The sequence below is a fragment of the Candoia aspera genome, chromosome 3 (genome assembly GCF_035149785.1).
Source record: "Candoia aspera isolate rCanAsp1 chromosome 3, rCanAsp1.hap2, whole genome shotgun sequence".
NCBI classification, from domain to species: domain Eukaryota; kingdom Metazoa; phylum Chordata; class Lepidosauria; order Squamata; family Boidae; genus Candoia; species Candoia aspera.
Window position 1 is genome coordinate 140,443,586 of NC_086155.1, and position 22,495 is coordinate 140,466,080.

At 37.7% G+C, this 22,495-nt stretch overlaps 1 protein-coding gene across 3 annotated transcripts in view; it reads right to left on the minus strand.

The window, feature by feature from the left end:
* The window catches only part of MAK (male germ cell associated kinase), a 43,872-nt gene that overhangs the window by 18,192 nt on the left and 3,185 nt on the right, over nucleotides 1–22,495 (minus strand). For all 3 annotated transcript variants that reach the window (XM_063298884.1, XM_063298883.1, XM_063298885.1), the window contains exons 2-11: nucleotides 18,138–18,423; nucleotides 16,546–16,600; nucleotides 15,898–16,019; nucleotides 11,664–11,743; nucleotides 10,659–10,791; nucleotides 10,404–10,575; nucleotides 9,170–9,337; nucleotides 7,527–7,847; nucleotides 6,255–6,445; nucleotides 3,027–3,154 (exon numbers count right to left, since the gene is read on the minus strand). In XM_063298884.1, the coding sequence (XP_063154954.1) occupies nucleotides 3,027–3,154; nucleotides 6,255–6,445; nucleotides 7,527–7,847; nucleotides 9,170–9,337; nucleotides 10,404–10,575; nucleotides 10,659–10,791; nucleotides 11,664–11,743; nucleotides 15,898–16,019; nucleotides 16,546–16,600; nucleotides 18,138–18,238 (1,471 nt within the window). In that variant the 5' untranslated portion in view covers nucleotides 18,239–18,423. The remainder of the gene's footprint in view (nucleotides 1–3,026; nucleotides 3,155–6,254; nucleotides 6,446–7,526; nucleotides 7,848–9,169; nucleotides 9,338–10,403; nucleotides 10,576–10,658; nucleotides 10,792–11,663; nucleotides 11,744–15,897; nucleotides 16,020–16,545; nucleotides 16,601–18,137; nucleotides 18,424–22,495) is intronic.

Here is a 22,495-nt window from a genome sequence, read left to right on the forward strand (position 1 = left end):
GTTCTTCCGGGACCCTATCTACTAAGTCCAGTCCCTTAAATCTATTCTTCACCTCCACTGCATATTCCTAGCTGATCTGTGGGTTTTCCCTAATCTCTTTAGTCTGATCCTAAATTGTGCAAGAAGAAGTTCGTGATCTGAACTACAGTCAGCTCCAGGTCTTGTTTTTACCGACTGTATAGATATCCACCACCTTTGGCTGCAAAGGATGTAGTCAATCTGATTTCGGTGTTGTCCATCTGGTGAAGTCCATGTATAAAGCCGTCTCTTAGGTTGTTGGAAGAGAGTGTTTGTTATGCAGAGTGAGTTGTCTTGGCAAAATTCTATCAGCCTATGTCCTGCTTCGTTTTGTTCTCCCAGGTCATGCTTACCTGTAATTCCAGGTGTCATTTGACTGCCCACCTTAGCATTCCAGTCTCCCGTGATGAAAATAACATCTCTTTTAGGCGTGTCGTCCAGTAGGTGCTGCAGATCCTCATAGAACTGCTCTACTTCAGCTTCTTCAGCATCTGTGGTTGGGGCGTATATTTGGATCACTGTGATGTTAGATGGTTTGCCCTGAATTCGAATTGAGATCATTCTGTCATTTTTTGGATTGTATCCAAGCACTGCTTTAGCCACTTTGCTATTAATTATGAAGGCTACTCCATCTCTTCTGTGGTCCTCTTGTCCTCAGTAGTAGATCTGGTGGTCATTTGATGTGAAGTGGCCCATTCCAGTCCATTTCAGTTCACTGATGCCCAAAATGTCTATCTTTAATCTTGACATCTCACCAATAACCACATCCAATTTGCCTTGGCTCATAGATCTTACATTCCAGGTTCCAATGGCGTGTTGATCCTTAGAACATCGGATTCGCCGTTCACCACCAGCACCGTCAGCCGCTAGCCGTCCTTTCGGCTTTGAGCTAGCTGCGTCATCACGTCTGGGGCTAGTTGAACTCATCCTCTGTTCCTCCCCAGTAGCATTTTGACCATCTTCCGACCTGGGGGTCTCATCTTCCGATGGTATACCAACATATCTCTGGTTGTACTGATCCATTTAGTTTTCACGGCAAGAATACTGGGGTGGGTTGCCATTACCTTCCCCAGGGATCGCATTTAGTCTGACCTCTCTGTCATGACCTTCCCGTCTTGGGTGGCCCTTCACGGTTTAGCTCATGGCATCACTGAGGTGCTCAAGCTTCAGCACCACAACAAGGTAACGATCCTTTGCTGAAGCAGCGGAGTGCAGGGCAGCCAAAAGGGCAGAGCTGGTGGGGAGATAGGCAGGTAGGGGGAGTTGAAGCGTACCCTGTAGTTGTAAATACGGGCTGCCAAGTGTCCGAATTTTGATCACGTGACTGTGGGGGCGCTGCAATGACCATAATTTTGAGGACTATTCACCACCATCATAACTTCAAATGGTCACTGAATGAATGGTCGTTAAGCAAGGTCTACCTGTAGTGCTTCATAAATATGAGAGGTATTTAAGTCTTCTAATATTTTTTTGAAAGATTCTACTTCATAAAGCAGTTTTTGGAATTGGGAGTTACCGAAAAAAGTAAAACCTACATAATATTAGTAGGTGAATGTGCCAAAAAAATCCCAAACCTTTATGCCAGAATTCAGTTTCAAGAATACATATCCCATTCTCCAGACATTTGTGCCTGGAAGTATTCCAGTGCACTGAACTAGTAGACATGTTTAGGTATGCCATAAGAAATGGATCAGGTATTTGTAAAAGGGATACTTATTAACTGATATATAAATCCAGCCAACAGTGGTTTATTTAACAAGCCACAGTGACCTAAATCATATATTATATAAGATGTGAACCTAGCCTAAAGATAGGTCACTGGTGTATCTAATCTAAATAGCATGCCTCTCCAAGTTTTTTCTGTCTGCTGTCCATGTTCAATTACAAATAAGCTGCAACTAGAGTTATCAAAGACCAAACTCACATGAAAAGTACATGCTGTGCAACTGAATTATGGTCACAACCCATACAGCCATTATGACATACCCAGTAAGAATACTGGTCTTCTGCCTTGGATTATCAAACTGTTATATCTATCATATCACAAGTTATTATTGATACTTTTAACTGTAATGGGGTGCACATGCACACATATGGATGGGGCGTGGAGGCTGGGACCTCTGCTGATTCTTATGAGGAGTTTTCAAACGCTCCTCCCACAACCTTGCTCCACCTCAGCCCCACAGCTCCTCAGCCAGCAAGTTATGCTTCTACCAGCAACTTTACTCAAGAGAAATCTCTGCCAATGACAGGGCAAGAAAGGAAGGAGGAAGTAAGTGGCAATCCCTTCTTCAGTAGCCTGGCCTGGCTGGGATGCATATGCTACAGGCTAGATCTCTTCCCCAGAATTATCACCACTGATTCACTAAGAATTCTAAATTTTATTATATATATAAAGTTCAGAGAAGTCAATGAAAGTTAAAAAGAAAATGGAGAACAAACCACCTTCTTAAAAGACTGATCTCAGTTACTATCAGTTCAGGGAAGTAGCTGCTCCCTCAGATCTCCCATAAACCTGATCTCAGACCAAAAAATAAAAGAGAATCTGTATCACAGCCAGCTTCACAGACCCTAGATTGCTGTTCAAATTACTAGATTCTAGTTCAGTTGCTGCTGGATTAGGGCTTTGCCCTTACCCTGCTTCAGCCAGCCCTGAAGGAGAAAATACAAACAGCAAAGGCAAAATGGCAGCTATTAAAGCCTACCTGAGAGGGGAAAACTATTCTCCTGATGGGCTCCTTGACATCTGAATTCCTTGGGCTTTGTTATTTCCGCCTATTACCTGGGTGGACAGGTCAGCTAACTGTCCTGTTATTATTTCACTGTCTGGACATCTTCAAGTGGATTCTTTTCCACATTCACTACAGCAGTGTATTACATGGAATGAGATTACTGAACAAAAAACACTTAAATCCAAAAAGACAGTAATCAAATGAAGGGAAATAAACACATACACACACACACTTTGTTCACTCAGTCTGATAATGCATTAAATAAGTGCCTCTTACCAGGAAGGTATCTTGATTGTTTCAAATAGTACTGTTTTGCTGAAGTAGTTGATATTCCAGAGTCATTTCTCTTCATAATTTTGTTTTCTCCTGACTGGTCAGAGGTAGGGGGATTAGACTCAGGAACGCTGAAAATTAAGATGATGGAACATCACAAATTAACTCTCAGTCCAGAAGAACAAAGTTATAGTCTTAGGACTGTTGCATTTTCATTCAGCACACACTTGAACAGCACTTAGCATGCAATAGGAAACTATATGAAAGCAAACCTCTTCCAAAGAGGATCTTCCTGTAAACACCATGGTTCAAAAAACAGCAGGTAGTTGATCCTTACTAACCCTGTGGAGAATGATTGTGATGTATATGAATATGACTCTTTATATGTCCTTTGACTTTCTTGCTTTTTTTTAAGGGGTGGTCTTGGAAAAAAGGGTAATCATGTTGCTGATCCAGTGCTGATTCCCTATTCCAGGGGTTAGCAGGGATTGCCAGCCACAACCATCCTCAGGAGGAGTCTCTGCCCTCTGCCAAATCATTGGCATTTTGTGAGATTTCAGCAGTCCCGTGGCTCTAGCAGTTGTGCCTTGCACAATGTCTATTTCTACTAAAAAAAAATAGGTCATTACACTGGTTCACACAGCGCGGTTGCATGAAAATATGTTATGCATAAGTGGGTTTGCAGCTGCGCTGCCCTGGGGAAAAAGCTGTTGGATATGTTTGGACTAAACTGTAGTTGATAATAGTCTTGTCATGCAATTAAAGTCTGTGCCACCTAAAGCCACCATTATAAATATTTAGTCCTTAAAGTGTCATAATATCTTTTGCAGTTCCCTCTGGAAACTCAGAGCATTAATTACTGAAGATCTACTTACAAATTTGTCCAATTATCTTTGGACATGTGGCTAAACAATACTATCACTTCAGCAAAATGTACCTTTCCAGCTACAATAATTGTATATAATTTAAGCATTACAGCATAAGAGCAAATAATGTAAAACTTCTCCAAATACAAATATGAAGAATTTTATTTTACTTGTACATGAGGTAGTAACAATAAATGTCTTTCTTATTTTGGTTTGCTCTGTAAGAAGCAGGACAAAGACGTTAGACTTTCCTCTAAGAAAATCCACTGAGGTCATGTCTAGATATATTTATGTTAATATAAAATATTACAATATTTAAAGCACCCATTGACCTTACAACTTGTACACAATTCATTTGTTATTGTGCTTCTAGACTGCTCAATACCCACCGTTCTCTCAGTAACGGACAAATAAATTAAAACATTATTTTAAAGACGTAAAACAAGATAGAAAGCAATATAGAATCAGGCAATAAATAAATGGCAATAAATACCACATAAAACAATGATAATAAAAGCATTAAAATAGCAAAGTTCTAAAAACACTTACAAAAAATATTGTCTGGGGAAAAAAGAAAAATCTTCACCTGGAAATGGCCATAACGTAGGTCCTGGGCAAGCCTCTCTGGGGAGTGAAATCCACAGACAAAGTGCTACCACAAAAAAGGCCATTTCTCTTGTAGCCACCCACCTTGCCTTGAGTCTTAAGATGGAGACCTTAAGATCTGGATAGGTAAATAAAGAAGGAGATGCCCCTTCAAGTAGCCTGCCCCAAGTTATTTAGGAATGCACATTAAAACCAGTACTTTGAATCAATCTCAGGAACAAATAAGCACATTATGGCTTAAAGTGATTGGATTAGCCAGTTACACTTAGCACTGCAGCTATCCTGTTTTGAATTAAATGAAGATTCCATACCAGTTGGAAAGGTAAACTTCACATATAAAACACTGATTGCATTAGTCCAAAAATAGAAAGTTACCAAAGTGTAGATGATTGTTGCAAGGTGATTTTTGTTTAGATAGTTTAAGTTGATAAAAAGCATATTGCCACAGAAAGCCTCAGAATAGATGAACTTCAACTTTCATAATTTTTAAATTAATTTTTATACAGCCTTGTAAAAGTTACAAAGCTCGTAAGAAGATAAAAGGAATTTTTTGAATAGATCACCCAACCTAAAATCAAATACTAGGGAAAATCTAAAATACTTAAAAGTTTAGTTATTAAATTTCTAAACTGCTAAGAAAGATAATAAAATAAAATATAGGACATTAGAATATTAAGCTAATAAAATATTTTGTTAAAATGCAGAAAAGTTCATTAATTTTTAAAAATTAACTTCACTGAAATCAACAAAAAAGCCATGTGCAAACAGTATCTCATTCTTGTCTAGGCTACCTTAATTATTTAACTTAGACCATTATCCTCGCCGACTTGATCTTGATGAGATGAGAAAAAAAAAAAGTAAAGTTGGCTATCATCTGTGTCCTGGTACCTTATGATGACTACTTAGCCCATGTCCTCAAATAATCTCTCTCAGTGGTTTAAGATAGATATTGATAAGTAGATGGCTGAACTGCAATACTACCTTTGAAGTTGTTATCTGTGTAGTAATATAAACATTCTAACTCAATACTCCCATAATGCAGCTCAAATAGCTTATCCAGAAGTATATCATGGTTGTTGGTATTGAAAACTACTGGGAGGTTCAAAAGGATCAGCAGGGTTATATAACACTTGCCCATTTCCTGGCATAAGTAATTCCAAATAGCTCGGCTAAAGACCAATCAAAAGTCAGGACACCTGGCTCTACAGACAGGAGCCCAGTCAGTCCCTGCTCAGTTGCCTGTGATCTTGCCTCCGAAGACACCAGCCCCAGCTCTGGCGAAATATCAGGAAATCTGTTGTCTAAACCACCGTCACTAAACCCTGAAGCTCAATACTGCCCAACAGATACTGGCTGTGAAAGCCTACATCAGTAGATTCCAAATAAGTACCAAGGAAACTTGTCTTCCAAAACCAGGCCTGAAACTGGACTGAAATAAAATCAGAACATCAATTCCATCCTAGTTATCCTCGAGCTGATAATCAGCTATTTGCCCAGGTACCTTGTCAAACAAGGGATGCTAGCAAGTAGTTTATAATTATTTTCATATTCTGGATCAAGTCTGTTTCTTTAGAAGTAGCCTAACCACACCCTCTTTTTAAAAGACTGGTTATCATTTCCGCATTCCAAAAGGTGTTAATCCTACATGTTAGGAAAAGCTACATAAGATAAGATAGCATAAGATACATACATTTAACTTTATCAGGGCCAGATGGAGAGATATATATTAATCACAAATAGCAAAAATGTAATGCCTCACCTAAAAAGTGATTCTTTTGTTTTCTTTTCATTTAACACCATAATGCTGGGCTTCTTAAAATAAGAAATTCCAAATTCTGCATCATCAAAATCATCCCAACTATCCACATTCTTTAACATAGTTTGACCCCACCGGCGTCGGCAGTTTTTCATACCCATTGTACCATTTGAGGATCCTATGGTTATGTGTTTCTGTTTTGATTACAAAAAGTAAAAGTTACTTCCAATAGATTTTAGAATTTTACATTACTATGTTGAACTGGAAAAACTGGAAATGGCGGGGTGGGGGTTGCAGGAGTACTGAATATAGAAATCAAGTAAATCCTACCCTGTTCTCACACTAAGCAAAGTATAAAACATAATACTCCACAAATATTACAAGGCAGAAATAACTGAGAGGAAAGGAATTCTGGAGTTGTCTAAACTGGTCCTCTGCCCTACCATGTGACCAGCAAAAATGGGTTAGATGCATAATGGTTAGGCAATGTTCCACACATATACCTGGCTTGATTTAAGTAGCATGAGCCAACTGCAGCCTCTTTCCTCTTAGCATCTCCCTGACAGCATTCCACATACTAATCTCCTATATTCTTTTCCCACCTTTTTGAGGGAATATTTGCATCCCATACAGACCTAACAATGGTGGGAAGAACGAATGGGAAAATGCTTACAATATATTCTGTTTTATTTCTCTTCCCCCTGAATTCAGAAACATTGTGGAGTTTGCATCAGTTAAAGAATGATAATACATGACCCACTATAATCATACATTCCTGTGAAAGAAAGCAAATGCCAGGTGTATCGTTGCTGCCAAATTAATCTAGGACTAGATATGGAAATGGGAATGGAGTAAATAGAAAAAAGAGCACAACTACAAAGAAGGATTTAAAATAGAAAAAGTATGTAACTGAGAGATAAGGAAATAAAGATGTGTGTTTAGAGAAAAAAACCCAGGGAATAACCATGGGGTGTGCAGAAACAGCACAAACTACAGAGTGGAGAAGAAAATAAAAAATTATTGGAAAAACTAAAGAAAATCTATAGTGGTTCACGGAGGGGAACATTAAGAGGTGCAGAAAAGTTGTTTTATGAAGACAGGGTTAAAGAAATGATAAGTTAAATAGTAACCCAAAATGTACTTGCATTAATATGTGATGAAGTGCTGTTGAATTCATAAGAATATACTGTAAAACTACCTCTCAAAGTGATTTGAACTGAGCCGTTCTGGACCAATTATAAACTTGTTCATAAGCAGTTTCTGAGTGCAACTTACTGTTGTTGAGTTTTTACTGATGGCTGGAAGGAATGACTGAGGCTGCTGCTGTACTGATAGTTGCTGATTCCCTGCATTCTGAGGCAGTTGCAGTGGCTGGAGGGGATGTTGGTTATTCTTTGACAGACACTGTAGCTTATCAGATACATCTAGTGAAGACTGAGATTCTGGCATAGATACAGCTTCTAATTTTGATATATGTTCCAGTTTGGGCAGAGATGGCTTTCGTTCTGTTAACTTGGGATGTGACTGTTTCTGATTCATGCACTGTGGAGGTGGTCCTAAAACCTGGCCCACTTGGAAGTAAGGAAACTTCAATGCCTGAGGAAAAAGACAACAGTGTTAAGTATAAGACAGCTAAAGGTCCTGTCAAACAGAGTGTAGAAAAATAAAGTATATGCAAAGGCATGCAAAATTAAACAGACCAATGTTACTGGAGTCAAAAGGGATTTTTAATTTCGTGGAAAACAAAACTACTGCAGTTTAGTGACTAGGAATGTGAGCTAGGATGCTCCCAGTTCAAATCTCCCATTAACTATAAACTGATTAAGTTATGCCCAAGCCACTAGTAATTTTCCAAAATCATTCTAATAATCTCACTGAACCATCATCTTACCTGTGGTCTTCTCCTTCTACTTCCATATACCTTGTTAAACATAATTCTTTTCTAGTACATCATTCCTGGCCCCATCTGGCTTAAGTATATGTTTGCCTGCTGATCCTGATCCTGATCATCATCATCATCATAGTGAGCCTTAAAAGTTCAGTATGTGGAAATGCAGTTATGCATCTAAAGGGCGTGAAATTAATAATAATAAAATTTAAAATCTATTTTTCTGTTCACACCTTCCTCAAATGCTCAGTATACAGCAGTTAGTAATCATGCAGTGGCCAATTATTTCTCTTTGTTTATCCAAAGCTTTGAGAAACACTTAAGTCTTAAAGGGGTAGTTGAAGATCAGCAGGAAAAGACATACACATTAACTTTTGGGAAATATCAATACATAAAGTCAGATCAAACACCAAGAATGACAGATTCCTTGTTGATGACCTCCTGATTTCCCTAAAGCAGGGTAGATAACATGCGGCCCTCTGGATTTTGTTCAACTACAGTCATACACACAGTGTCTTGCCTCCTGACAAAGTACATCTTCCATCTTGTTATATTTACTACAGCTTCAAATACATAACAATGCATTTTACAGTTAATCTTATGAAATGAGAGGTTTTCTTTCCTTTTAAGATATAGCCCATGCGCTTAGTTATTTAAGTAGAGACTGAGAGTTCTAGTCCTGCTTTAGGCATAAAAGCCAGCTGGGTGACCTTGGGCCAGTCACACTCTCTCAGCCCAATGCACCTCACAGGGTTGTTGTTGTGGGCAAAATAGGTGGAGGAAGGAGTATTAGGTATGTTTGCTGCCTTGAGTTATTTATAAAAATAATAAAGGCAGGATAGAAAATAAATAAATTTAAAAAAATATTACAGAATTATTCTGTATATTGTGCAAGTGTTTCTAACAAAAACCTTTCTGGTTCTGATGTAGTGCTCATTAATGACTCATCCGTTTGTGAGATTTTTTGAATTAGCTTACACTCATAATATAAGCAAAATTGCCATACTGCTAATACCACAAGCCTGCATACCTGAGTTGCTGTTGGTCGTTTCTTTGGATCCCAATTCAACATTTCACTCATGAGATATAATGCCTCATTGCTGGCATTTGGAATGAGAGTCTTTAGATTTAGTGAAATACACTGAGGGAAACGAAAATTCATTGCAGCAGCAAGTTGGTATCCTTCTGGCCAATCATTCTGTAAAGTAGACAAACAAGAATAGTCTTTAAAACTAAAATAAAAGTCATTTTTATTGTTTATTGTTGAAAGTCTGCAACTATTATTTTGATAATGGTTAATTTGTTTCACAGGTAGTCCTCACTTACCAACCGCAGTTGGGACAGGCAACTCCATTGCTAAGCAACACGGTCATAAAGTGAAATGTCATGTGACCGTGCCAACTTCTGATGTCAGTTCTGGCTGCGGTCATTAAGCAAATCACCCACGATTGTTAAGCACAATGTCAGGTGACCGCAACTTGTGACTTCCTTGCCATCATTAAGCGAGGATCATGGGTCGTTAAGTGAGCACTGCCTTGCTACTTCCTGCCAGCATCCAACAACCAAAGTCAGTGGGAAAGCTGGCAGAAAGTTGCAAGTCCCAGGCAGCTGGCAAGCAGGCCGGCGGCTGCTGCTGAATGAGAGGGTGTATGCAAGTGGCGGGGCAGGCACAGTGCAAGCACAGCAGGGCTTGGTTGGCTACTACTGGATGGGAGAGGGTGCGGAAGTGGTGGAGAGGCACAGCACAAGTGTGGCAGGGCTTGGGTTGGCTGCTGCCGGCTGTGCGAGGGTGCATGAGTGGCAAGGGAGGTGCAGTTCGAGCGCGGCAGGGCTTGGGGTAGCTGATGCCAAGCAGGAGAGGGTGCTCGAGTGATGGGGAAGGTGCAGTGTGAGCCTGGTGGGGCTAAAGGAGGGTGCACAGGTAGGGGAGACTTATCCAAGCAACTTGCAACCTTCCCTGCTGGCTTCTCCACTGACTTTACTTGTGGGAAGCTGACAGGGAAGGCTGCAAATTGCGATCACGTGACTGGGGGGTGCTGCAACCATCATAAGTGTGAGCAGGGAGCCAAGTGCCCAGATTGCAATCATGTGCTCGGGGGGTGCTGGGATGGCCAGAACTTTGAGAACTGGTGGTTACCATCACTTGTTCAGCGCCATCGTAACTTCAAATGGTTGCTGACTGAATGGTCATTAACCAAGGACTACCTGTACTATTAATTTTATTCCCACCAATTGTGGTAGTATGCATTTTCAAAATACTTTACCTTCTTTGGAGTTCCTAACACCTGGCAAATTTTGAAAATTTCATCAACTTCACTTGTTCCTGGAAAAAGCGGTCTTAGTGTATATAGTTCAGCCATTATGCTACCAACGGCCCAAATGTCAATAGGAGAACTATAAATAGAGGATCTCAGTAAAACTTCAGGTGCACGATACCTGAAATGGATGAAGAGAAATAACTGGTAACTTGTCAAGAGACTTATAAGATAAATGAAGCCCCTATTAAATCTCATACTTACCATCTGGTAGAAACATAATCAGTATATGGAGGCTGAGATCTTAGTTCTCTAGCCAACCCAAAATCAGCAATTTTAACAAGTTCTGGACCCATACAAAGAAGGTTTTCAGGTTTCATATCCCGATGAAAAAATCCTGTATATATGAATGTAGATTAAATAAATGAATAACTATGGTGTCAATTTCAAATTATACTAATAATACCATTATTTCTTCTGTATTACATGGATTGCCACAAGATCTGCTTTTAAATTTTGTTTTCAAAATTACACTAAATACAAACTTCAGAAACTTGTCAATCATGTATAACTGGAAGCTAATCTGTTTCAGATATCTGTTACTAACTGGGTCAAACTACTTTTAATTCATAATCTTTTTTTTAAATTAATCAATCATAAATCAAAGGTGTATTATCAAAACTTTAAATTAGATATTTTTTGAGATACTGAATGAAATTAAGAATAGTATATGTTTAATGAAGAAAAATAAATCACTGGAACAGATTTTTTCATGCTTAAAATAAAATTCAGCCTAAGCATAATTTGCTTCAATTGGTAAGCACAATTCAGCCTACATTTAATGCTACCTTCTTCATACCCTTTTATATTAATGTAATACAGCCAAAACAGCTTTTTAAAAAGTATGTCATTTACTTGCAGCAACAATAATATTAAATGTTCAAATGTTTAAGTAGTTGAAACACTTTTTAAAAAAAATGATGCTATTTGTTCCATAGAAGGACAGAGATCAATTGTTGCTTTTCAGTAACTGCGAATGAAAAAAAAAAAAAGGAGGGGATTGTAGTTACTGGGATTTTGGAATGTTTGATTCTTAAAATAATCTGATTTTCTCCTAAAATATTTTATTTAACAATTATTTTAAACTTTTTTTTACTGGAATATTGGTACCACAAAACACAAAACACAAGTATGTCTCCTATCTGATAAAGTATACATTAACATCTTCACTCGTAATATTACACAGTACTATAGCAGCAATAGACTCACCATGTTTATGGATAAAAGCTAACCCTTGTAGTATCTGATACATAATGTTCCTGATGACAGACTCAGGAAACAGTTTATTTCTGTAATGGAACAAATTAGCAAGGTGAAGAAAAACAGGATTTTTCAGATAAAAACAAATATACTTTAGCATAGGGATGTCCAACACGCGGCCCGCAGGCCACATGTGGCCCTGAACAGCTAGTAATACTGTCCCCAAAAATCGTAAACTTTTAACATTATTTTGCGATTTTTTTCGTGACTTGATTGCACGGTACTCGAGCGCGGACTGCGTAGGTAGAAACAACGGAATGCTGTGTGGGGAGGGGCAGTGCAATGCTAACACTGCCGCTGCCACCCGCTACACACGTCAGCTTGTGGCGACTTGGCGATATATATAATATTTCAACCTACCTACATGTGTTCTGTGACGACAGGCATTTATTGTTGTTATTATTAAGTAGACATGTAAGTTTTCTTATTTGATTATTAAACTTTGCTTTGTTTATTTGCCTACCTAACAATTTATGATGGGCTTGTTGTGTTATTTCTTAAAAAATATATTTATTCCTAAATAAATTTATTCCAGCATGGCTCCAACGTTGTTTCAACAGAAAACTGAACCCAAAAAAGAAAAGAAAAAAAGAAAAATCGCAGATGAAGGAAGAGTATTCAATGAAAAATGGACAGATGACTACTTTTTTGTTGAGACAAATACTAAGGCACTATGCTTAATTTGTAGGGAAAATGTGTCAGTTTTCAAAGACTACAATTTGAAAAGGCATTTATACGGAAAAACATGCTGCCAATTTGAAGCATTATCAAGGACTTTGTCATACAGACAAATTAGCAGAACTGAAAAAAAGTCTGTCGTCTCAACAGTTTGTTTTTTTTAAAGTCAAAACTCAGAAGGGCTCTATTATAAAAGCTAGTTATTTGGTAGCAAATCTGATTGCAAAAAAATCAAAACCATTTACCAATGGTGAGTTTATTAAGCAATGTATGGAAAGCGTGGCAGATATAATTTGTCCTGATAAAAAAGTGATTTTTCTAAAATCAGTTTGTCTCAACAGACTATAGCCAGGCAAATTGAAGAAATAGGAAAACCTATCGAAAGAAGTTTGAAGAGTGAAGCTGCTAATTTCAAATTTTATGCTTTGGTGATGGATGAAAGTAGTGGTGCTACAGAAACGGCTCAACTTGCCCTTTTTATTAGAGTTATTGGTAACAAAAATAATGTCACTGAAGATATGGCTTCTTTGGTGCCATTAAAAGACACAACTAAATCTCTTGATTTGTACGAAGCAGTAAAAATGACATTAAAGTGAGTTTCTTTAAGCATTGTCAATATATTTGGTATATCTACTGATGGTGCCCTGGCGATGGTTGGTAAAAATGAGGGACTTACAAAATTGATAGAAATGATGCAAATGCCGCCAGCAATTCACATTTGATGAAGTATCACTGCTTTCTACATCAAGAAAATGTATGCGCGAAAGCTTTAAAAATGGATGTCATGCAAATTGTGATCAAAGCAGCAAATTTCATAAGGGCCATGGGATTGAATCATCGCCAATTCCAGGAGTTCCTTAAAAGTATGGATGCTGATTATGGGGACATCTTTTACTTTTCTGAAGTACGGTAGCTAAGTCGGGGTAAAATGATGAAAAGATTTTATGATTTGCAAAATGAAATCAAGTCGTTTATGAAATCAGAAAGAAAATTTGTGCCAGAACTTGAAGATGAAAAATGGCTCACAGATTTAGCATTTTTGGTGGATTTGACCGCTCATTTAAATGAGTTAAACATGCATCTTCAAGGTGAAAACCAACTTATCACTGCAATGTTTCAAACCATAACAGTGTTTGAAATGAAACCTAAAGTATGGCAAGCTCAAGTTATGGAAAATAATTTTGTACATTTTAATACATTGGCTAAACACAGTCCTGCAAACAGCAAAAAATATGCAGCCTTGCTTTTCGGTTTGATACAGGAATTTGAGAACAGGTTTCAAGATTTCCAGAAAAATCATCAATATTTTGGTATATTTTCGACTCCAATTTTCAAATGGAATGCATAGAATTGCACTCAGACATTCAACTCAAAGAAAAATGTGATCATGTCTCTCTACTGGACTGTCTTCCCAGAGAAAAATATCCCTCACTTCACAATCACGCCTTATTCATGACATCTCTTTTTGGCAACACGTACATTTGTGAGCAACTATTTTCAAGGATGAAGCACACGAAAAGCAAAATTAGAATTAAAATTTCTGATGAGCACCTTGAGAACTCACTGAGAATTGCAACCACTTTCATTGAACACTGATGCATTAGCTTCACAAAAAAAAGGTCAAATATACCATATTGGTTCTTTTGAATTTTAATCATAGAGGAATCATGTTTAATACTAGCTATATTTTTTTAGTAAATGTATATATTGTATATATCAAAGGATGTATATCAATCACAATGTTAAAAGATCACAATTATTCTCAAATTTTCTAAAACTCTTCATGTAGACAATTAAAACCAACTCCCAAGGTATGTAATGCTCTACAAGCAATAGATGAACACCTTGCATGCCACATCATGTTGAGGTATGCCAGGTTGCCCAGGTATCCACAGATAAACATAACATTTGACCAGGGCACAAGGACATAGATTCTGATATTCATAGGCCCTAAGCAGCAGAATTTTAACCCACATATAAAACTGTTAGGCTAACAATCCTTTTAATGTTGTTATACTAACCACAGGACACCACTTTAATTAATTAACTCCCATTTATATAGCCCCCCCATCTCATATATATGACTTTTGGTGGCTTGCAAACAAACCACTTAATTATTGTGGTTTAATTAACCACATCAAAATCACCTAGGTCTACAGTTAAACAGCAAATGTGACTGCTCATGCTGGAACTAAGGAACTATCTTTGGTCTGTTTAGCCTAGATTAGAATAATGAGAAAATATTGGAATATGGTCTTGCAGGCAGAACTCACACTATGGAAATAGCTGACAGGATTCTTCTTGGTGAGCAAAGGCTGAAAGAAGCCTTCTCCCTACTGCTGTCTGGAGGTCACCCAGGCAGCTTCAGCATGTGCCAGAGGTCTTCCAAGTTGGGTAGCTTTGGTGCATGTTGTAGGCTATTGGACTAGAGAAGCCTTCTCCCACAGCACTGGCTAGCTTTGAAGTCATCTGAATTGTTTTGTCAAGACAAATCAGGTGACCTCTTAGCTTTGATCACATTGCTTCCATGGCCTGAATCACTTCACTGAAGATAATTTATTCCCCTTTATACAGGCCAAATTTTTACCAGTTAACCATCAGGTTAGATGATCATGAAATATTCTGCTCCAATAGGCAATAAAATTTAAAATAAAGTAATACAGAAAGATAACAACTCCACATAATAATGATCACATTAAATAAAAAAGCTGACCAATACTGTATGCATTGTGGCCATCACAGCAATTCTGGCTTAATCTTAGCAAAAGCAGCATGACAGATAATAGCATAACAAGCTGTAATTTAAATTTGTTGCTTATTGGTTAGCAATAAAGAATTTAGAAGAACTTCAAGTTCTTGAAGTCAAATGCAATGGTTTTTCTCAATGAAAAAATCATTGTTACAGATAAGATCAGTGACCTTAAAGAACTCAATTTTCAGTAAAAACTGGCACCCTTCTATTCATAAAAAATGCTAGAAACCAGGAGAAGTTCTCTGTTAGAAAAAGGAGAAAAGTACATTATTTCCTGTTTCAAAATCCTACATGGCCTGCCATGACTTTAGCACAGTGGAAAACTGCTTCAACCTTTGGGTTTTATTTTTAATTACTCAATTGTGAGGACTCTTGAAAAAACTGGCTTGTTTGGGGGGAAATCATAAAGAGGCTTAAGGGCAAAAATGTACAAATTTGATCTTTATTTTAGAAAAATTTATACCATTTGAAATGGAATATTTTGCTATCAAATTCCAACAGTGTAATCTGAGAACAGCATAAGTTCCAGGGGGTTCCCAATTCTGGCTTAGTGTATAGTACAAATCCATTATGGTTTAGCATAACAAATAAATGTGAATCAGGCACTGTGGCTTACTCATTATTAAAAAACTGTTTAAAAACTCAACCACTATGTCAAACATTAAAAACTGTACTTTATTAAACTATCTTGTATTTTTTGTGATGTACAGAGAATTATTGAAGAATGTGAAAATAGATTGGTTCTAAACATACCTGTCTTTCATAAGTTGGTAGAGATTTTCCTTCATATATTCAAACACAAAATAAAGATGGTCATTTTCTCGAATGACTTCTTTCAGCTTTATTACATTGGCATGATTAAGTTTTTTCAGAGACTACAATATAAGAAAACAAATAGTTTTGATTTGGGAAGGAGGTCAGTAAAAACTCGAATAGAAATACAGTATTTACCAATTACAATCGCAATTGAAATATAGATTTCATTTCCATTACAACTTAGGATGCAAACTAAACCTAATGTGTAGATCTTTAAAATTTACAAAGTATCATATGGCCATAAAAAAAATCTGTATGTTAGTTAAATTTGTCTGGGTGCCTTTTCTTCCTTGTTTGTCTAGTCTATACAATCCAGACGAAATTATTGCCTACAAAAAGCCACACTATAGAAGGCTGGTAAGGGTAGACAGCAGTTTCCATTTTAGTATAAACAAATCCAGTTGCATAAACTATAAATGACCTTTAGCAACACGAAGTAGCCAAGATCGTCACAACTCATTTTTCCTTCTAGATACTGATTATAGAGAAGAATGGCCCTTAGATTCTGTTCAGTGTAAATCCCCCAGATTTGCTATCCTATCAGGTTGAAATATATTATTAAAATTATCATACTACCATCATTACCTTAACTTCCCTCAAGTTCATACATTCATCCCAGGAATAGAACTTCCTTTTCATTCTGAAATAAAAATTAAAAGAAATCTTAAATAATATAAGAGAATCATACTCACCAAAAAAACCTCTGAAAAACTTGTTAAAATATACTGAGCTTTAAAATATTATTACTCAGACTCTAACTTTTGGAAAGGGAAATCCAACAGGAGAAACACCCTTCTGTTCTCAGGTTACTTTAAAAAAAAATCTCTTGAAAGTTACTGTGCATCTGTTGTATCCAAAGCACTCCTAATTCCCCAACATGTTCTCAAATTTGTATAGCATCTAAACAAATCCAACAGCTAGTGTAGATTTATTACCTTCTATCAGCTTCACAAGGAGGGAATTCAATTCTTTCAAATGGCCACAAAAAAAGAAACAGAATAACAAACACTACTTCTCTCTTATTTCCATCCTGCTAGCCCAAGCTTGGCAGAACAACAAATAACCTGAAATCTCCAATGTCAGAATGCTTTACGATAACAGGTTGAAGGTAAAAGGTCCTTTGAGTCAAGTTCAACTCTTGCTGACTTCATGAAGAGATACTGATGGTTCTTTATTACTTCAAATTGGCAACCACATGTAAAACAAAGCAAAACAAAACCTCCAAGTCCAGCGGGCTTCTCCTCAGAGTTTTTTTTACTGATTTCTCATATCAATTATCCTTGGCTTAAAAGTAACATCTCCTTTGTGCTGACATTACGGGTGATTTCATGGATAAGTCCATGTAGTTTTCTTGGCAATTATATAGAAAGGTCTGCTATTGCAGTCTTCTGTGATTATTTCTCTGACTTCACAGTCCTGGGACTTTTTAATGGTCTCCCAGTCAAGTACTAACCAGTTCCAAATCTGCTTACCTTTTTGAGATCAATCAACATTGGGTAGGTGTTGCTTCCTAACTAGGCATACAACAGAGAGATCTATTCTAATATAATTTCAATCTGCTCTAGTTAATAACAAATTATTGAGTCTAAAATTTCATCTTGCCAAAATGTAATATGTAGCACAAACCACTGCAAAGAATTTTTAGCTAGCAATATCTGAATACTGTCCTGATTACCAGGAAACACACTGAGACGATGACTTGGTCTCTAATATTTATTAGTAGTACTTAACAAGAATCCTAACAAACTGAGAAGGTGTGGGAAAACCCAGCCATATAAACCCCAAAGGTTAAGGCGGTCCCGATCTGTGTCTCTTTGAATGGCTGAACAGTTCCTCAGTGCTACGCATGCGCTTGACAGTCTGGGTGGGAGCCCCCTGCTCGCCATCCTTACTCATGACAAATACAGACCATAAAAGCATTTTGATTCACAAGTAATGAAGACAGAGTTCAAGCTGGTAGAGGCAGCTGCTCTGCCATAAAGTAACATGACTAGCCTACTTAAGCAGCATATATGTTTAAGACAGCAAAGAAAGGCATTATGTTACCAAAGGTAGTAAAGTGGGAAAAAAAATATGGCAGCACAACGATATAGTTTGATCTCACAGCAATCTTAGAAGTTGACATGTATAGGACTGTGCTGTTAAGTATTAAACAAACATGATATAATGGCACATACCTTTTGATGGCCACAAGCTCCCCTGATTCATTGCTCTTCCCCATTAGAACACTGCCGTAAGTTCCATCCCCAAGTTGCTTCAGCGTTGTATAACGATTCATTTTGTAAAAGTTAGCCAAATGCTCAAAAATCTTGAGTGTTTCTTTTTCAGAATGGTGCTGTTATACGAGTAAGTAACCTGTCATAGTAGTTGCTTAAGTCAGCAGTCTTCTGTCAGTATTATAACCACTCTATCCAGAAATAATATAGTAGCAAATGGAAAAAAGCTGCCATCCTTACATGGATCCTTGATAACAACAAAGCATATTTTATAGAAAATGTTAAATACAACAAGGGAATGCATTTGTATAATACACAATATTGAACCAACATTCTTTATATAAAAATTATGCATTCAGTGGGGTCTGGGTGTCCTCCTGAACTCACAACTCCTGCACAAAGAGCAGGTGGCAGTCGTGGCTAGGAGGGCCTTTGCACAGCTTCATGTTGTGCTCCTGTTACATCTGTTCCTGGATCGGCTCTATTCCCAGTCACTCATGCCCTAGTCACCTTCTGATTAGATTACTGTAATGCACTCCACATGGGGCTGCCCTTGAAGAATATCCAGAAGCTTCAGCTAGTGCAAAATGCAGTGGTGCGGGCTGCTGTGTGTGTTTCTAGAACTGCACGTTACACCTCTGCTCCACCAGCTGCACTGGTTTCCAGTTTGCTTCCCAGACCAATTCGAGGTGCTGTTTTTGGCCTTTAAAGCCCTTCATGGCCTGGGGCCGAGTTATTTGAGGGACTGGCTCTCCCCAATTACATCTGCTCATCCCATCAGATCTGGCAAGAGAGGCACGCTGTGGGTCCCATCTCTCAGGGAACTACACTTGGTGGGCCTGAGGAGGCCAGCCTTCTCTACTGTGGTGCCCGCCTTATGGAAGATTCTCTCCACCCCCCAAGTGAGGTCAGCTCCGTCCCTCCTTATTCCAGAAGTCCCTCAATACCTGGCTTTGTCATCAGGCCTGGGGGTCTCAGGGGACCGGTGAGATCTTGAGGTGGCTCCGTTGCTGATTGAATGGTGTGTTTGTGTGTGTGTGTGTGTGAACTTTTTTAATATGACTGCGTTTGACATGTTTACTGTTTTTATACTTTTTGCTGTATGCTGCCCAGAGTCGCTTCTTGTGACGTGGGTGACTGTATAAATATTGTAAGTAAATAAATAAAATCAGAAGTAACAGAACTAAAAACAATAGAATACAAGATAACTTTCTTGCAAATGCAAATATTCCTTCTTACCTCTAAAGCAGCACAGGACTCAGTCTGTATACTGAATCTATTAATAGACCAAAAGCTACAAAGGCTATATCCCTTACACAGATACATTGTATTATACGCATATTATACACATTAGAATCAAGATCTGGCGCATCTGATGGTGTGCTGGTTATTGACAGAGCCTTGTACTGTCAATGACCTACAACAAACTAATGACAAAGCTGTGGCAGTGGCTATGTTTAGGCAGAGCAAAGTTTGATCTGGACACGAAATAAATAAAATACACATTAGAATAATAAATCTATGCATGACTTGGAGAAGAGGCTTGATGACATATGCTTTTTATCTTTGATTTTTTTTACTTATTTCATTTATAATTGCGTTTTCTACCTGAGGCCTTTTTTACCAGGTCACCCCTTGTGCGTATTACTATTATCTTGCACATTCAGATTTCCAGGCTAGTTGTATTTAAAAGCATGGGAGCAGAGACTTGTACTTCCTATATCTTTGTTCTTGAATTTAGTACGAAAACAAAATCATCGATGGGCTGAAATATGAAACACATTTCTCTGGAATACTCTCACATGTTTTATATATTACAGTGATAAAACGAAACACTGAAATTGCCATTAACCTACACCTGAAATCCACAAAGGAAACTTATATGAGATAAGAATTAACTGGGTATATAGGATGCTAGTGAAAATGAACAACAAACATTAGAATATATACAGGGTTTTCTTTAAAAGACGCTGGAACTGGAAATTTAATGCATTTCACTGCAGGCAATGCTATTGTTTCTGTTCAGTGACATAACAGAGGAAGTGTAGAAGAGGGTATACAGCCTGAAAAAGGGAGCAAGGAGCAAAACAAAACCATCCATTTATTATTTAAATCTATACCTGATTCTCAATACTTCAAGATTTCTCTGCAAGTATTTCTTATTATTAGTCAACCAGGCAACTGCTCTGGGTCCACAGAGTATTCTATACAACCTCACTGGAATCATATGCAGAACTGGCATATTCCCAAGACAACATCTTGTTGGAGAAAGAGGAAAAGATCCTACTGTAAACAGATTATTCCTCATTGTTGAGGACATGCTGCAAATAATCTACTGAAGCAGCATTAAGAAAGGATTACAGGAGAGGACAGACAGAGGACATATTAACACAACTCAGCAATTCCTAACAATGTGAGAAAAGTTCTGGAATAAAAAAGTTATGAATTAAAGCAATGAGTTTTAATGAGTTAGCTGGTATTAGTAATTATTTTCATTGAAAATAACTGTAATACTATTATTATTTTAAGATGCAATTTTGTACTTATAAAAGAACAGTTGAAACTGCATCTGCAAGCACTGTTTTTAAGAAGATGAAATATTTCCCAATGACACAAACCATTAAAAAGTCCATTTTAACTTGACATGCCTGTGTACAAAATAATGCCATACCAAACTGAACCCCAGATCCGAGCAATGCTTCAGATCTTAAGGCCAAAAGGTATTTTGGAGAACATGGGGACATTCATGCAGCATCTGCTTACAGTTCCTTAAAGCAGCTATGCCTTTTCCCAGGATTGTGCAACTGTCCTTCATCACTGCAGCACAATCCGAGGAACATATAGATTTAAGCAACAGATGGACCAATTTATGGTCCATCCCCATAAATTCCAAAAGTTTTCTGCTTTCAAATCTGAAGCACTGCCAGCCCTATTAGTTAGCTGGTGCTTATCTTATGATCATGGATATTGCCAGCATAAAAGTTTGTCTCTACAAATGCATTGCCCTAAGATCAGCTTTCTACAATCCGGTTCTTCTATAATATGCTGAATTAAAAATAGAAAGAAAGATGCTCAGAAAGTCCTTTGGTAGCATTGTAGATCTCCTGCTGAAGGAATCATTCCAATAGAACATAATTAAAGCAGTGGTTTGGGGGTGTGGGGGTGCTTTCAAGTCAGTGTTGACTTCTGACAACTGCCTGGACAAGGACCTGCATTTTTATTGGCAAGTTTTCAGAAGTGGTTTGCCACTGCCTTCTTCCTATTACTGGGGCTGAGAGAGTGACTGGCCAAGGTCACCCAGCTGGCTTTGTGCCTAAGACAGGACTAGAATTCACTGTTTCTTGGTTTCTAGCCTGGTATCTTAGCCACTACAACAAACCAGCTCTCAGAACAGTGATGTAGTTAAAATATTTCATTTAAAGTAATTATTAATAAATGCACTTTTAAAATTAGAGCATGACAACTAGAACCAAAGTCTAATCTTGTGACAATAGATTGTGAATATATAATAAACATTTAAAAACATGCTTAAAGAATATTGACAAAATTAACAAAACAGAGAAAGTACATAAATTGTTCATAAATACCTGCAATTCCTCAACCTCTAGACAGTTTCTCTAAGCAAACAAAGAGGCATTTTCCTTTGTGCTATAACTCCTACTACCGAAAAATGTGAAGCCAGGGTTTGGGTGCTCTCTATAAGAATGCTCATAATGCATTATGGGATTATTTTTATAGGATGGAAAGAGAAGTTTTATTACAAATGTCATGAGCTTGGCAGTAGAATTCCCCCAAGGGTATTCTGCAAGACAGGGAGATCTGGGTCAGATTCACAATGGACCTTGTTGGTTTCTGAAGACTCAAGCAGCTGTCAGGGATGCTTGATAAGTTCTTCTTTTTTGTGCCTTCAGGTCAATGTTGACTCCTGGTGACTACATGGACAAGTTCATGCAGTTTTCTTGGCAACATTCTCAGAAATAGTTTGCCACTGTCTTCTTCCTAGAGCTGAGAGAGAGGGACTGGCCCAAAGTCATCCAGCTAGCTTCCATGCCTAAGGCAGGACTAGAATTTAGCCTTCCCCACTCTTGGTGCAATGCCTTAACCACTAAATAGCACCATTAAACAAAAGCAGCAAAGAGTGATAAAGACATTTAATTCTACCTTGTCCTAATGAAAAGTTTACACACAACATTCCATAGCAACTGACTAGTTCTTGTGGGAAAAGTTCAAAGAAAATAATTGCACAATACATTATTGTCAAACATGGGGAGAAATAAATTAAATCAGCAGTGTATTCTTATGATCTTAAAATAAGATAG